The 13,738-nt window shown below is 63.8% G+C and overlaps 2 protein-coding genes across 5 annotated transcripts in view; one reads left to right on the top strand and one right to left on the bottom strand.

Moving 5' to 3' along the window:
• JSRP1 (junctional sarcoplasmic reticulum protein 1) overlaps nt 1–6,713 on the top strand; it is a 34,531-nt gene extending 27,818 nt beyond the window's left edge. For 3 of the 4 annotated variants that reach the window (XM_072845372.1, XM_072845373.1, XM_072845374.1), the window contains 6 exons: nt 3,033–3,079; nt 3,960–4,122; nt 4,691–4,843; nt 4,937–4,999; nt 5,158–5,303; nt 5,448–6,713. In XM_072845372.1, coding sequence (XP_072701473.1) covers nt 4,026–4,122; nt 4,691–4,843; nt 4,937–4,999; nt 5,158–5,303; nt 5,448–5,936 — 948 coding nt within the window. In that variant the 5' untranslated portion in view covers nt 3,033–3,079; nt 3,960–4,025 and the 3' untranslated portion in view covers nt 5,937–6,713. Of the gene's footprint in view, nt 1–3,032; nt 3,080–3,709; nt 4,123–4,690; nt 4,844–4,936; nt 5,000–5,157; nt 5,304–5,447 lie in introns of those variants that run through there. The other variant, XM_072845371.1, reaches the window with a different exon arrangement.
• A 1,166-nt stretch (nt 6,714–7,879) lies between these two features.
• On the bottom strand, nt 7,880–12,444 carry AMH (anti-Mullerian hormone). The gene is made up of 5 exons (XM_072845657.1): nt 11,841–12,444; nt 10,580–10,758; nt 9,299–9,422; nt 8,963–9,149; nt 7,880–8,795 (listed from the first exon to the last, which is right to left on the bottom strand). The coding sequence occupies exons 1-5, from the start codon at nt 12,442–12,444 to the stop codon at nt 7,880–7,882; spliced, it is 2,010 nt and encodes a 669-aa protein (XP_072701758.1).
• Between the last annotated feature and the right edge of the window lie 1,294 nt (nt 12,445–13,738).

Here is a 13,738-nt window from a genome sequence, read left to right as displayed (position 1 = left end):
CACCTTCTTAACCGTGCCTGGCGGGTTTCTGAGCTGCCTCTCTGCATCCCCGGCACCCGTGTCCGCCCCACAGCTGGCTCAGAGACCCCGAGCTGGGGAGCGAACGGCCCCTTCTCCCCTCTTCGTGCTCTCCGGGGGGGCTCGCAGAGGGACAAGCTGCGTCCCAGGTGCCTTGAGAGCCGCGTCCCCTGCGCCTGCCTCGCCAGCGGCAGCCCCTGCTTTCGATGCCTGGGGCTAAGCTGCCTTTTCTGGGGCTGAAGCGCGGGTGCTCCGGCTCCCAGTGATTGGGTGCTATTTTGCTCCAGCACGGTTCGGCAGCTGTTGCTGTATATTACCCCGGAGAGCCCGAGCCAGCCGGGGGGCTGGAGGCAAGGCGGCGGTGGTCGAGCCCCAGGTACGACTTTCTGTGGCTTTTAATACTTTCAGCTGGACGCGGGGCAGCCCACGGGCACAGCCCATGAGGCAGCGCTCAGCCCGCTGCCGGCCAGCGGCGGATTGGGGGCCACGGGGCCCATCCCGGTGCTGCCATGCGAGCACACACAGGGAGAGCAAGGCAGGCGAGGGGACTATTTTTGGAAGTTTCTTTGATGTGAGTCAGTGGTAGAGGCAACCTCGGGAGCTTGTGCAGGAAAGTCCCAGCGACAGCAGAGCGGAGCCAGTTATTCATCGAGCGTCTGTAGTTTTGTGCATTTAAGAGAAGATCTGGCATGCGGAGTGCGCATCCAAGGGAGCGGGAGCATGGCCGGCGCTGGGGAGGGGGTGGATGGGTCGAGCAGTCGTACGGGAGGTCTCCTGTGCGGGAGTGGTGTGAGCCGAGGGCTGGAGCTGGGCTCTGGGGCTGTGGGCGACCAACCTGCCGCGGGCAAGCTGTCCCTGGCATCAGTGGCCATCCCTGGTATCAGTGGCCGTCCCTGCCGTGCTTGGCCTGGGCAGTGGCTGTGTGCTTGGTACATTGGTGCTGGAGCTGGTCCGATAGGGACCGGCCCTAGGAAACCTGGTCCTGCAGGCGACACAACCCGTCCTGGCTGGGGCTGAGGATCCCGTGGGGGCTGTAAAACCCCAAAATGGCTCCCTCTGGGGCATGGACCCCCATCTCCCGTCCGGGGGGAACAGACCCAGTCATGGAGCCGGTGAGCTCGTGGGACCGAGTTAACGCCGGCCGGTGCCGGGGGAGGATGGCTGCCTGCCTGGCCATGGCGCGGCCGTCGCAGAGCCCTGCAGCCATCACGGCAAAGCCTGGAAACGTGCCCGGGGGCTGGAGGCAGTTTGGGCTCCTCCGTCTCAGCGAAGCCCAAGGGAAGGAAGCGTGGGAACAGCCCGGCACCCTGCGACGGGGAGCTGAGCTCAGCCGGTGACCGGGGACCACAGCAAGGACATTGCAGGATGGCCGTGTGCTGCGGGGCACTACTGCCCGCTGACCGCCTGGCATTTGTTTTATCCCTCTCGGTTTAGTGAGAGTCCCTTGAAGTGACATGGCCGCAGGTCCCTGTGAGGTGTTGGAGAAAGACTTGGCATGCCCCGAGGCCACCGACGAGCTGCCCGGGCAGGCGGGGAGCGCTCAGAGGCGGCCACGGAAGGACGGGAGAAAAGGTACCTTGGCCTCACCGCGAGCCAGGGGCCAGGAGGTGCCGGCCGTGGCTGTGCCAGCGCCGCTGCTGTGGTGCTTGAGGCCTCGCAGGAGAGGGCTCAGCCCGGCAGAGGCTCTTTGCAGCACAGTGAAATCATGGGGCGACCTCGGACGTCGAGGGGCACCTGTGCGGCACTGACCCTGCTGGGACATCGGCCGTGGCCACAGCCAAGAGGAACGGAGGCTTGTGCCCTCCTCCGTCTTCCTTGCGCTCATCTTTGCTCAGAAAAAGCGCGAATAACTGTGTAGCTCTAAAACGTGACATGCACTTGGGGGAAAAGCTCTTTAAGGAAAAATTCTCCACCTTTGTGCTTTCCTTGGGGCTGGGAACCCTCCAGCCGACGCGAGAGTCCTGGGGCAGCTCCTTCGCTTCCCACAGAGAAAAGACCGGACTCGCCATCACTAAAACAAAACCATAGACTTTTTTTTTATTTCCTGTTGAAAGCCAAGACCTTTGAGGCCACAGTTCCCCAGCCAAAAGGTTTCCTCTTATTTATTTGTTTTGCTTCCAATATCGTGTCTTAGATTTCATCCTGGGAACTGGTATTTTTTTCTCAGCGTTGATTCTTCCACTGGGGGGAAAATAAACTAAACCCAGCTCAAAGGAGGCAGAAATTCCTCCTTCTGGTGACGGCTTGCAAGGATGCGGCATCCAGATCCCTGCAGAGTGAGGGCTGCGCTTGGAGGTGCCGACAGGGCTGAGGCCACTTGGCTTCGGGACCGCGGCGGCGCGTCCTCATCCCTGTCACTCACCCCAGACCCAGGGGCAGAGAAACCCCTGGGGAGCCCAAGGAGCCCAGCACGCTCCCCAGCCCTTCGTTGCATCGAACCGCCGCGGAGCCCTGGGGACCCTCTGGTTTTCTCTCCCACTTCACACTTGAGAAAAGCCCTGGGAGTCACCCCTGAGCGTCGTGGTCCTCTTGGGTGGCTTGCGGTCTTCTTTGAGGTCTGGTTGCTCCATGGTAGCCGGAGCTTGTCCTGCTGTCTAGGCCACAGCCTGAGCTGCCTCCAGCCTTCCGGCCTCCAGCCATGTGTTTTCAGGGTGTCCGTGCGCACCCTGGGCTGTTCGTCCCGCCGTGCGCCTTGGCAGGGGGGTCACCGTCCCCTCGGCTGCAGCTCCCCAGGGATATCCAGGACGGTGCCATTCTGGGGCTCAGCAGCCCCAGACGTGCACAACGATGCTCTTACACCCCGACCTTTCCAGCTGCCACCGTGATGGCCGGGGGCTTCTGAAACCTCTCTCCACGGGTGACCTGGCTGTGCTAACGGGGGAAATGTGACCATAATGTCCCTGCTCCGCGAGCCAGTGGGTGGCAGCAGGAGGACCACGCGCCCCCGGCCCCCGGTGATTCCCACCCCTCCGAATTTGCCGCCTAACAGACTGCGCTGTGCTTGCCTTTAACAGATGCCGACGTGCCAGTGAGCAGCAACGGGGAGAGCGGTAGAGCCCATGTAAGTGTGTGGCATTCCGGGGCCGGGGGGGCTGCCGGGGGGCTCCCTGCACCGGGGAGGGGGCTGAGCAGGGTGCTGTCCCATGGTGGCATTCGGCCCAGGAGGGCTCTGTGGGGTGTTGCACCGCGTCCGTCCCGGGGCAGCCAAAAGCCATGCCCTTCAGCTGTCACTGTCACTGATCCGTGCCGGTGATCTCTCCCTCGTGGCACTGATCCGGTGCCACTGACGCAGGCCAGCAGCCAGCCCGGCCACCAAACCCCCCGTCCCCAGCAGCACCGAGCCCAGACCCCGACGTGTCGTGCGCTCCCTCTCCTCCCAGCGCGCTGACCCCGCCAGAGAGCGTGCCCTGGATCCGACCCGCCGCCCTCAGTGGATGTGTGTGGCCGTGCTCATCCGGGCCGGGGGCAAATCCAGCCCCGAGGGCTACTCTGGGGTGGGCTTGCTCAAGCGCAGCCTGGGGGTCAGCAGCCACCGGCCCACCCGTGTGCGCTGCGGCCGCACCCTGGCGCCTGCTCTGCAGCACGGAGCCAGCTAGTGGCTAAATCCTTCTTAGCAGACAAAAAAAAGAAAAAAAACCCAATATGTTTTTAAGGCTGCTGATGCAAACGCACACTCCGGGGTTAGGTGCTCGAGGAGCCGGTGACGAGCCTGGTTAGCTCTGCTCGGGGCCAGCGGCAGCATCGGCTCAGCCGCGGGGGACCCAGGCAGCATGAGCATGGGCTGCGGAGCGCAGGGACCGGGTCCTTCCATGGCTGCGCTGAGCACCCCTTGTTCTGGGAGGGGGCACACACGTGCAGCCATGACCCCCATGCTGCGTGTTTCCCCGTGGAGCTGTGCGATGCCCTTACACCCCCGGCCATGCTCGCACCTCTCCCCGCAGGGGCTAGAGGAGGCGAGGGCCCGGCTTGGCGTCTCTGAGTGGGATCCAGACGAGCCTGAGCTGAGCATGCCAGAGCCAGCGCCACTCGGCGTGGACAAGAAAGTGGCGGAGAAGAAGCGGGCGGAGAAGGTGGGAGCCAAAGGCAGCGCTGCCGGGCCTCCAGGTAGGCATGCAGGAAAGCCCTTCTCTGCCCTAAAATGGCCAGCCTGGCCCCAGGTGGCCACAGAGGCATAGACCCTGTCCTGCGTCCCCGGCCAGCCCGGGATGCACCATCCGGCCACGGAGCAGTGACGGGATGAGCTCTGCTCTCCGCAGTCCCCTGGGAGCTCAGCAACATGGGGATGGGGCTTCTCATCCACCTGCCAAATCCTGCTCCTCCTCCTCCTCCTCTTTCTCCTCATCCTCCTCCTCTTCCTCCTCCTTCTCCTCCTCCTCCTCCTCTCCGCCCTGTCCAGATCTGCTGCTGGAGGGGGGAGAACAGCAGGGCCAGGAGCACAGGCAGAGGTTTTCCCCGCTCAAGCCCCAGGGTGCTGTAACGCCATCGTGGCCCAAACGCCTCGGACTCAGCCCCCATGACACTCTTTTTCCCACCGCTGCGGTGCAAACACCTTCCTCTGCCGGCGGTGGCAGGGCAGGCAGCTCCTGCCCCTGCCCCTGCCCGTGCCCTTCCCACCCCCTCAGCACCCCCTTTGCCACGTCCCAGTAACGCTGTTTTCCTTGGGGGTCCCCAGTCCCCAAGAGCCTCCCGGTGCAGAGGAAGCTGGAGCCCCCCAGCCTGGACCCCGCGGAGGAGCCGCTCCTCTGGGAAGGGCTCACCCTCAACAAGTGCATCCTGGTGGCCTCCGTCGTCGCCCTGCTCAGCGTCACCTTCCAGGTGCTCCAAGGTGAGCTGGGAGCCGGGTGGAGGGGGACGGGGTGGGCAGCCCCTGCTGCCACCTCCTGCCTCCTCCTGCCCCCTCTCCCCTCCTCTCTTCCAGCGCCGTGCTCCAGGGAGGGAGTCAGCCGCGGCCGGCAGGACCCTCCACCACCTCCCCTTCACGGTGGGTTCGGATGCTCCGGGCTGTCCCGATGCCCCAGATCCAGCCTGAGACGGGGCCGCGTCCTAGGGTGGGGGTGGCCCTGGGAGCCCGTGTCTGGGATGTCACACCCGAACAGCCTCGTCCCCTGCTGACGGTGACCCGTCCCTCTCCCCTCCCAGAGGTGGTCAGCACCAAGGAGGAGGAGGTCCAAGAAGTGGTGACAGCCCAGCCTGCCCAGCCAGAGAGCAGCATGTTCCAGGGTGATGATGGTGATGACGATGGTGATGACATCGGTGATGATGACAGCGATGCTGACAGCAACCTGGTACGGGTCCGGGGTGGGGGGAGAAACAGCATCCTCGGGGTACCTCCCGCAAGGGGGAGCATCTCGTCCCTGGGGGGAGGGATGGAGAGGGTCACGGTCCCTTGGGCTGTGTCACCAGCACCTGGTCCCCTTCATCCCCCCCAGGCAGAGCCCTGGATCTTCAAGAAATGGTTTGGCCGCTCGGCACCAGAGGATGGGGATGAAGAGCCCACGGATGTCCCTGAGGTGTCACCGGCTGCAGTGGAGGTGAAGAAGAGCCGGGAGAAGAAGCCGGAGAAGAAGGAGGAGAAGGCCCGGGAGGGCCGTGCCGCCCAGGCGGAGCGGAGCAGCCGGAGGGAGACGCGAGCCAAGGACAGGGCGCCGGGGGAGAAGCCCAGCAGGGTCCCCAGGGCCCCCCGGGAGCCGGAGCAGCAGCCCCAGAAGAAGCGGGGCCGGGAGGGGAAGGAGAGCCGGCGAGAGCGGGACGAGCCCAGGAAGGAGGGATGGAAGGGCCGTCCCGGCAGGGCCGACGGCGGCGGGGAGAGCCCGAAGCGGGACTGGCGGCAGCAGAAGGGCAGGAAGCCCTGGGAGCCGGCGGCCGCCCCGGGGAAGGACGGCACCGCCAGGCCCAGGGAGGGCAAGAGGCGCGACTGAGGCTGGGGCGACCGAGGGGCTCGATGATGCTGAATCCAGGGGGGTCCAACCCTGCCACCGCCGCCAGCAAGGGCACCCTGCCGCTCCCTGCCTGCTCTCCAGAGACATCCCTGGGCCGGTGGCGTGGGCGGCGTGGGAATCGCGGGCAGTGCAGGCAGCGCTCCGGGATCTCCGAGCAGCAGCAGAGTAGCCCAGGAGCCTGGCACGAGCCTCCCGGGGGACTTTGGGCCCCCCTGGATTAGATGCACAAAGGCAAGCCGAAAGGACCGGGGGAAGGAGCTTCTCTTCATCTGGCCTTCGTGCTATTTCTCCATCCCCACCCGAAATCTCTCTTGCAGTTCATTTTCACTCGTGGTCCCCCAAGGCATCGGGGCGGCGCAGTGGGCACAGGGATCCCAGTGAACAGAGTTTGTTTCCAGACTGTGTAGCTCTTGAATTCAGTTAATGGTTTTATTTAAAGCAAATCAAGAGAGAAGTGTATTCTGGGTTAACGAAGCCAGGCTGCTGCCATCCTCAGAGGGACGTCAGGGGAATGACGACCCCGACCTCGCTGGGCCCCGACACCATCGCTGCAGGGTGGTGCGAAGCTTGCTGGTAACAAAACGGGGCTGGAGAGCCCATCACCCGGGTGTCCCTTCGGGCCTTGCCTTCACAGAGTCGCTTTTAGGAAACACAAGTGCAATATCACGCAGCGCTGTAGCAACTACAGGAGATGTTCACAGCCCCAACCCACAGCAGGTTTAAGTATTTGCTAAATCTATAGAGGTTAAAATAAACTATTTTCATTTTTAATATGGTATTAAATTGAATGTTTTAAAAAAAAACAACAACAAAATGTCCCTGGTTATGTTTGTGTGTTCTGTGTCTGCCCCATCCCCGGTGCACGGGGGCTCATGGCTAACCGGGGTCCCCACGCGGGCTGGGGGACAGGCCCGGCGTGTGCCAGCCTCCGGCCGTGCCCCGCCAGCCCCGTGGGGACGCTGCAAAGCCCAAGGGCTGGTCCCAGCACCGGGGGTTTGCAGCCAGGATGAGCCCAGGAGCTGCTTTCCCGGAGGTTGGACCCGGAAAGCAGACCCACGCCAGCAGGTCTCACTGAGGGCCAGGCTTGGCTGGGAAGATGATCTGGGGGTGGCCGGGCTCTCTGTGCCAGCGCCGGCGGGGACGCGGAGCAGGTGCTTTGGCAGCAGTTTGCGCCCGCTCCTATTAATGGTGCGAGCAGCCCAGGAGGTGTAACGGGATCGCTCCCCTCTCTCAGCCCTCCCTCCCTCGCCCCTTGGCTCCGGCAGCGTCCCGGGCGTGGGGTTGGCGATGCGGACACGACCCGGCAGGGAGCCCCGAGTCACCACTAGCAGCTCTCCACGGCCCTGGCTCACAGAGGGATGGGTCCCCGGGTAAAGGCTGATCCCTGCGGGGGGGTTTGCCTCTTGTGCTGCTGTCGCAGGCGGAGTCGTGTGGCCGATGGAGGCTTAGTGACAGGCCGTGGGCTGGGAAACGGCCAGAGGATGCTGCAAGGAGGGGAGGCTTGGAGGAAGCAACAATTGCCCTGCCCAGCCGCTATAGGAATGGAAGGCAAGGGTTAAATAAGCGTGGTCCTGGCCAGATCCACCAAGCCTTGCCCTCCCACAATGGCTCCGCAGCGCCGGTATCCAGCCCAAACCCTGCCGCAGGGTCAGAGCCATGCTGCAGCACGGGCACCTCGGGCAACCCTGGCATCGGGAGCGGGCGCGAGGAAACGCCGGGCTGCAGAGCAGCCCCCGGGGACCGGCACAGCTACAGACAAACCCAGAACCAGAGCGACGCTAATGAGCCAAACCGTGGGGAAAGGACACGTGGGGAGCTCCCGTCTCGGAGAGAAGCACCAGCTCCTGAGCCGTGAGGGCAAACTGGGGCGGGGGGAGCGGGGGGAGCGGGACGAGGGTGAGCAGGGAGGCGGGCGGGAACCTCTACCGACAGCCGCACTCCTCTGCCACCATGTTGGGGAACTTGCGGACCTCCAGCCCCTCCGCGGAGAGGCTGATGATGAGCTGGTCCGAGTAGCGGACGGGCACGCAGCAGGGAGCCCGCTGGAGGGGCGAGCCCCGCTCCTGCATGCCCAGCAGCAGCACCGTGTGCGAGTAGTAGCTGGGGACACGGGTGGAGAGGGGCAGCTTGCAGGGGCCCTCACAGTTGTTGGCCGCATAGACGGTGGGCATGACAATGAACTTGCGGTCGTGCAGGTCGATGGTCAGCTCCTGCAGGCGGCAGTGGGCCTGGTGCCGCGCGCTGCGGTTCTGCCGCAGCACCTTCCTCCGCTCCTGCCAACGCACCCGCACCGTCTGCAACGCCTTCAGCAGCAGCAGCGTGTGCAGCTTCCCGGAGCCGGGCGGCCGCTTGCCAGCTTGACCCTCGCCTGGCCCCGGCGGGTAGTAGCAGAAGCTCAGGAGATGCTGGAAAAGCCCCATGTTGGCTTGGAAAGCCGGGATGTCCTTCAGCTCCTGGATCACCGCCTCCAGCTTGCCCATCAGCAGCTGCAGCACGGTCCCCTCTGGCTGCCAGCTCTCCAGGTGCTGCTCCAGCATGGCTCCGCTGTCCTGGGGGAAGAGCAGCACCGACGGCTCCTCCGACTGCACCAGTCGCTCCAGTGCCGCCTCCTCTGACAGGTTGAGCAGCTGGTGAGGGAGGGTCTCCATCACCTGGAAGTCCAGCCAGTGGTGGGAGCTGGGCTGGGTGGGCGGCTCGCTGGAGGGGCTCAGGACCCGGCGAATGAACTGGGTCAGGATGCCCAGGAACTGGCTGCTGCCGCCGGGCGCTGGGGATGAAGCGTTGGCTTGGCTCGGGGCAGTGGGGGACAGCAGCTCCTCGGTCCCGGCCTGGGGTGGACTGTGAATAGAAGACAGGGAGGGTCACGGGGACCCCTTGTACCCTGGGGGTCCCGCCAGGGTCTGCCCCACATCCTCCCACCACAGTCCCACAGCAGAAGGGCTGGGGCTGCCCGTTTCTTCCCCCAGCCTCCGTGTTTTTCCATGGCTGTGGCGAGGGCCACGGACCTGAGCTGCGGGTACGGAGCCACGTCCACCACCCCATCAGCAGAGAGGTAGGAAGAAGGGGCCAAAGCCACCTCCTCCTCCTGCCGTGACCTGGCCAGCAGGAGCAGCACGGGCGTCATCCTGGTGAAGCACTTGTCATCGGAGCCGAAAAGGAGCTGCTGGGTCTCAGTGGGGGACAAGGGGGCACCTGGTAGGGAGAGGAGCGGGTGAGGATGGTGGTCCAGGGTCTCCCACATGTCCCCACAGCCCCTCGTTACAGACGGGCTTGAGAGGATCCCAAATCAGAGGGCACAGACATCACCGTCCCCCACCGCCGCGGGCTTCCCACGTCCCTACCTCCCTCTCCGCGATGCCTGATGGCCAGGGAAGCCTCGAAGCTGAGCTGCTCGCTGGTGCGGGTGACGGACGCTACGGCAGCTCCCAGCACCAGGTACTGGGTGTCCCTGGCGAGGCAGAGGCTCTGCACCGAGGCAAAAGACGCAGGAGCCCCGAGACATGGGTGAGACGTCACGGGGCGGGGGGTCACTCAGATGAGCCCCCCGCTCTGGGCCCTGCTGACTCTGGGTCACCCAGTCCGCGGTGGCCCAGGGAGCAGCAAAATGGGAGGGTCGGGACCACCGGGAGCAGAGCGGGCAGGGGGGCTTCCCCAGCCCGCCCCAGAGCTGCTCCGGGAGCCGTGGGGTGCAGGGAGGCCCACGGGACCCCCGGGTGGGCAGAGAGCCCCGAGCGAGCCCGGCCCCAGACCCGCTTCTCCCGGCAGCAGTGCCCGGCCGGGCTGGGGAGCCCTGGGGCAGGAGGGGGGCCGGGACCCCCAGAACGGGCTGGGTACCCCGGGCCGTCCCTCTGGCCTTGCCGGGAGCTGGGGACAGGGTAACAGCACCATCTTCAGGCACGGCTCGCCCCGGCGGGAGGGTGCGACAGGGCAGAGATGCTGGGAGGGACTGGGAGCAAAGGTGCAAAGGGACTGGGAAAGAATGGCAAAGGGACTGGGAGGGGATGGCGAAGGGACTGGGAGGGGATGGCGAAGGGACTGGGAGGGGATGGCAAAGGGACTGCGAGAGGGTGGTGAAGGGACTGGGAGGGGATGGCGAAGCGACTGGGAGGGGATGGCGAAGGGACTGGGAGGGGGTGGCGAAGCGACTGGGAGGGGGTGGCGAAGGGACTGGGAGGGGATGGCGAAGGGACTGGGAGAGAATGGCAAAGGGACTGGGAGGGGATGGCGAAGGGACTGGGAGAGAATGGCAAAGGGACTGGGAGGGGGTGGTGAAGGGACTGGGAAGGGATGGCGAAGGGACTGGGAGGGGATGGTGAAGGGACTGGGAGGGGGTGGCGAAGGGACTGGGAAGGGGTGGCGAAGGGACTGGGAGGGGGTGGTGAAGGGACTGGGAAGGGATGGCGAAGGGACTGGGAGGGGATGGCGAAGGGACTGGAAGGGGATGGCAAAGGGAGTGGGAGATAATGGCAAAGGGACTGGGAGAGAATGGCGAAGGGACTGGGAGGGGATGGCGAAGCGACTGGGAGGGGATGGCGAAGGTGCTGGGCCAGCAGAGCCGAGACACCCCCCTGCCACCTCCCCTGCTGGCACCCAGGACCGGAGCCCTCGCCACAGCCACCCACCTGCTCCCCCGGCAGCCCCATGCCGGTGGCCAGCAGCTCCTCTCGGCGCCCGGCGCCCGGCCCCTCTCGGCTGCCCAGGTAGAAGAGCAGCATGGCGAACCCCAGCTCTCCCAGCGACCGGCCCACCTCTGCCTGGAAAACCAGCTTGAACCACAGCTTCGCCTGGGCTTCCCACTTCACTGGAAAGGAGAAGACAGAGGGGCTGAATCGGGCTCCAGTGGCTGTGGGGCTCCTGTGGGGGTGATGGGTGAGGAAGGGGCTTTGGGGCCGAGCACCGGTCCCACGTGGCCACCAGAGCATCTGGGATGGGAGCCGACAGGGCGGAGGGACGCGGCAAATCCCCTTCCCCGGTTTCAGGGAGGTGGTCAGCGGGGCAAACCCTGCGGCCCTGGCGAGCAGGGGGCTGCCTCGCTCCCAGAGCGGCTCTGGCAAATTTTCATGGGCGGATCCCCATGGAAATCTCTTCTCCCATGGCAGCTCCTCCGGTGGCTCCGGGACATTGCGGCCGTTGCGTCGCAGCCAGCAGCGCTACCTGGGGAAGAGCCACTTCCTCAGCTGCCTGGCACCGGCGAGTTCAGCTGAAAACCAAAAATCCAGGAGAGGAGGAAGAGATCTCAAGAAGAGAGGAACAACCGTGACCCTCTCGCTACACAGGATTAAAACCAAGGGTTCAGCCAGGGTGCCCTCCCTCAAGCACAGCACTCACCACTGAGATGGGACAGAGGGATGCACGCCGCTGGTTTTTGCGTAAGGCTGCAGCTACACAAGCAAGCCCAGGACCCAGGGCTTGAGCCAACACCGAGCATGAGAGATCAGCATGCGCGGCAGCCGACTGCGAGCAGCCGGGCTCACGCTACAGCAGGACCGGCCAGGTCTGCTCGTCCGACCCTCTCCTCTCTTTTCCCAATCAGACAGAGTTGGGACGGGGTCCTAACCCGCATCGTTAAGGCAGAAAGTGAGAAATGCTCGTAATCTCGAAAGCAGAGCAGAAGCCACCAAGACCGTGGCACCCGGGCATTAGTCACAGGCAGGGACAAGGCACCCTGTTGCACACAGGCTATCATCACTACTAAAGCTTCTTAAAAATGTACCCAGAAAGACGTTTTACTGGATCGCTTCGCTAATTTTAAAAGGAACCCAACCCCACAAATTTAATTCTGTGCTTAAATCTCTGATTCAGGGCAAGCAAACAGCATCGGCCTCCCTGAGCCCTGTGCTCGCCCCGCTCCCCTCTGCCTCGGCACAGGGATTTCACACCAACCTTCCTCCAGATGCAGCACGAGGAAGCGGTCCTGCCCCGGCTCCACCACGTGCGCATGGATGCGCTTCAGGGGATGGAGAGCAGCACCCGCCTCCCCGGCCGGGCAGAGCCCAAAGGTCTCGAGATAGCTTTCGTCCCAGCTGGTGCGTTGTCTCAACAGCTTGATGAAGCTGCTTTCATAGTGGGTGAGAACACCCACAACTTCCAGGTGCCTCGGGGTCAGCCCGTCCTGGTCCATTTTCACCCTGCACACGGGCCCTTCCAGCCCCCCGAGCGGCCACAGGTGCAGGCTGGAGCCGGACCAGCCGATGCCCCCACCCTCAGCCATCCCCTGGAGGCATTCTGCTCCTGGGCCAGGCTTCGAAAAGAGCCGAGTAGCAGCAGTCATCCTTGACCTTGCCACCGAGCCGGGTCTCACTCTTTCCTGTAAACTTGCATTTTCTCTCTTCCTCTCCTCTGCTTCAAGTCCCTGCTCCCCCGGCAGGCTCAGCTCCAGCCGGTTAACTGGGGAGATCCTTTCCCCCGTGCTCCCCTTTCTCGGAAGCGCTGCAGAGGGGAGCAACAGCACCAGGCACGGCAAAAGCACCCTAAGAGCAGCCTTCATGTTCCCACTGCAGCTACTCCCAACGCAGGCGTTCGAGCCGCTCACACGCATCTCAGAACACTTGGGCAGAAGGGGAGGACGGCATCTCCCTTTTAAAAACCGGTGGCCTTGAGTTGACAACGCACAACACACCTCCCTTGAGAAACTCAAAGGCCGTCATGCTAGAGAGGAGGGAGGGATGTTTCAAAGAAACTTTTTTGTTCTATTTTTGGGTTTGCATCTAGTATTGGAAACGTAAAAAAATTAAAGCTGTTTCTCTTACTCCTAGGGACGCGTGTCCTTGACTTCAGATGTTTTCTGAAGGAGGATGGACATCTAGACTTGGATCTTCATGGGGACTGGCACAAACTATTCCCATCAGCAGCGAAACACCAGGAGGGAAGAATTAGCCAGACTCGGAGGAGGGGGGTAGAGACAGATAACGGGCAGAAACTAAGTAGATGTATGGGAAGCGTTCTCCTGTCTTCACTGGAAAACCTCCCGGCTCGGCTGGTGCCTCGCACGCTGCAGTTCAGAGAGGCCGCCCTGCAGGGGCTCTTCACACATCTCCTGAGCCCCGGGCGGCTTCAACCTGAGAAGGAGAAACTCACGGGCTGCAGCAGCAGCCTGATGACTCTGACCGCTTAAGAGCTGACTTAGAAAGCCTCACGACACACGTATTATAAGGACTTCTCCCTCTTTGAGATGCCAATACTCACTGTAACACTTGGAATTACCAATGCGACCTACTTAATCCACCCCAGAGAAACCTCCCCCCCGCCCAAGGTATCTCCTTTTTTTGGCAACGGAGGGCAGGGGGAAAGGCACCTGCGAAAAAAGTTCCAACGCGCGTTCAGACCCTTCTCTGGGTTTCCAAGCCTCTGCAGTTTGGAGCTCAGGATCCGGCTACAGCACGTCATAAACGGGCCGCGCACCCAAACCGCAGAGGGACAAAGGGCACCGCACCAGAGGGCTGGCGAAGGCGGCCCTCTCGTCTGCGGGAACTGCGACAAAGGACACGCACCTGGCCAAGGGGAGACCCACACAAGCCCATCCAGGCATCGGGCCAGCTCAGCCTGACCAAAGTGCTGCTGGCACGGCAGTAAAGCCAGCGAGGGTCGGATGCGCTCTGCCCGGCTCTGGCATTTGCACGGCTCTGGGTGGGACCCGCGTCAGGCCAGCGGAAGAGGCGAAGACTTTGATTCCTCCATCAAAGGGGCACGCAGCTGCAGGGCTGCGGCCAGCACAGCCTCCCTCGCAGTCTGTGAAACGAGCCAGGCACCGGCCAAGGGCAAGCCCGGGTCAGGCAGCCCGG

This window comes from Ciconia boyciana, chromosome 24 (assembly GCF_034638445.1).
Source record: "Ciconia boyciana chromosome 24, ASM3463844v1, whole genome shotgun sequence".
NCBI classification, from domain to species: domain Eukaryota; kingdom Metazoa; phylum Chordata; class Aves; order Ciconiiformes; family Ciconiidae; genus Ciconia; species Ciconia boyciana.
This window is presented reverse-complemented; position numbering and strand designations above follow the sequence as displayed.

What these genes read in the sequence shown, in the direction of transcription:
- AMH (XM_072845657.1), bottom strand. Translation starts at nt 12,444, where the DNA reads ATGAAGGCTGCTCTTAGGGTGCTTTTGCCGTGCCTGGTGCTGTTGCTC. An exon ending in CGTGCTGCATCTGGAGGAAG is followed by an intron (nt 10,759 to 11,840) that starts GTTGGTGTGAAA and finishes TCTCCTTTCCAG; the next exon opens with TGAAGTGGGAAGCCCAGGCG. An exon ending in TGGGGCTGCCGGGGGAGCAG is followed by an intron (nt 9,423 to 10,579) that starts GTGGGTGGCTGT and finishes GCCTCGGTGCAG; the next exon opens with AGCCTCTGCCTCGCCAGGGA.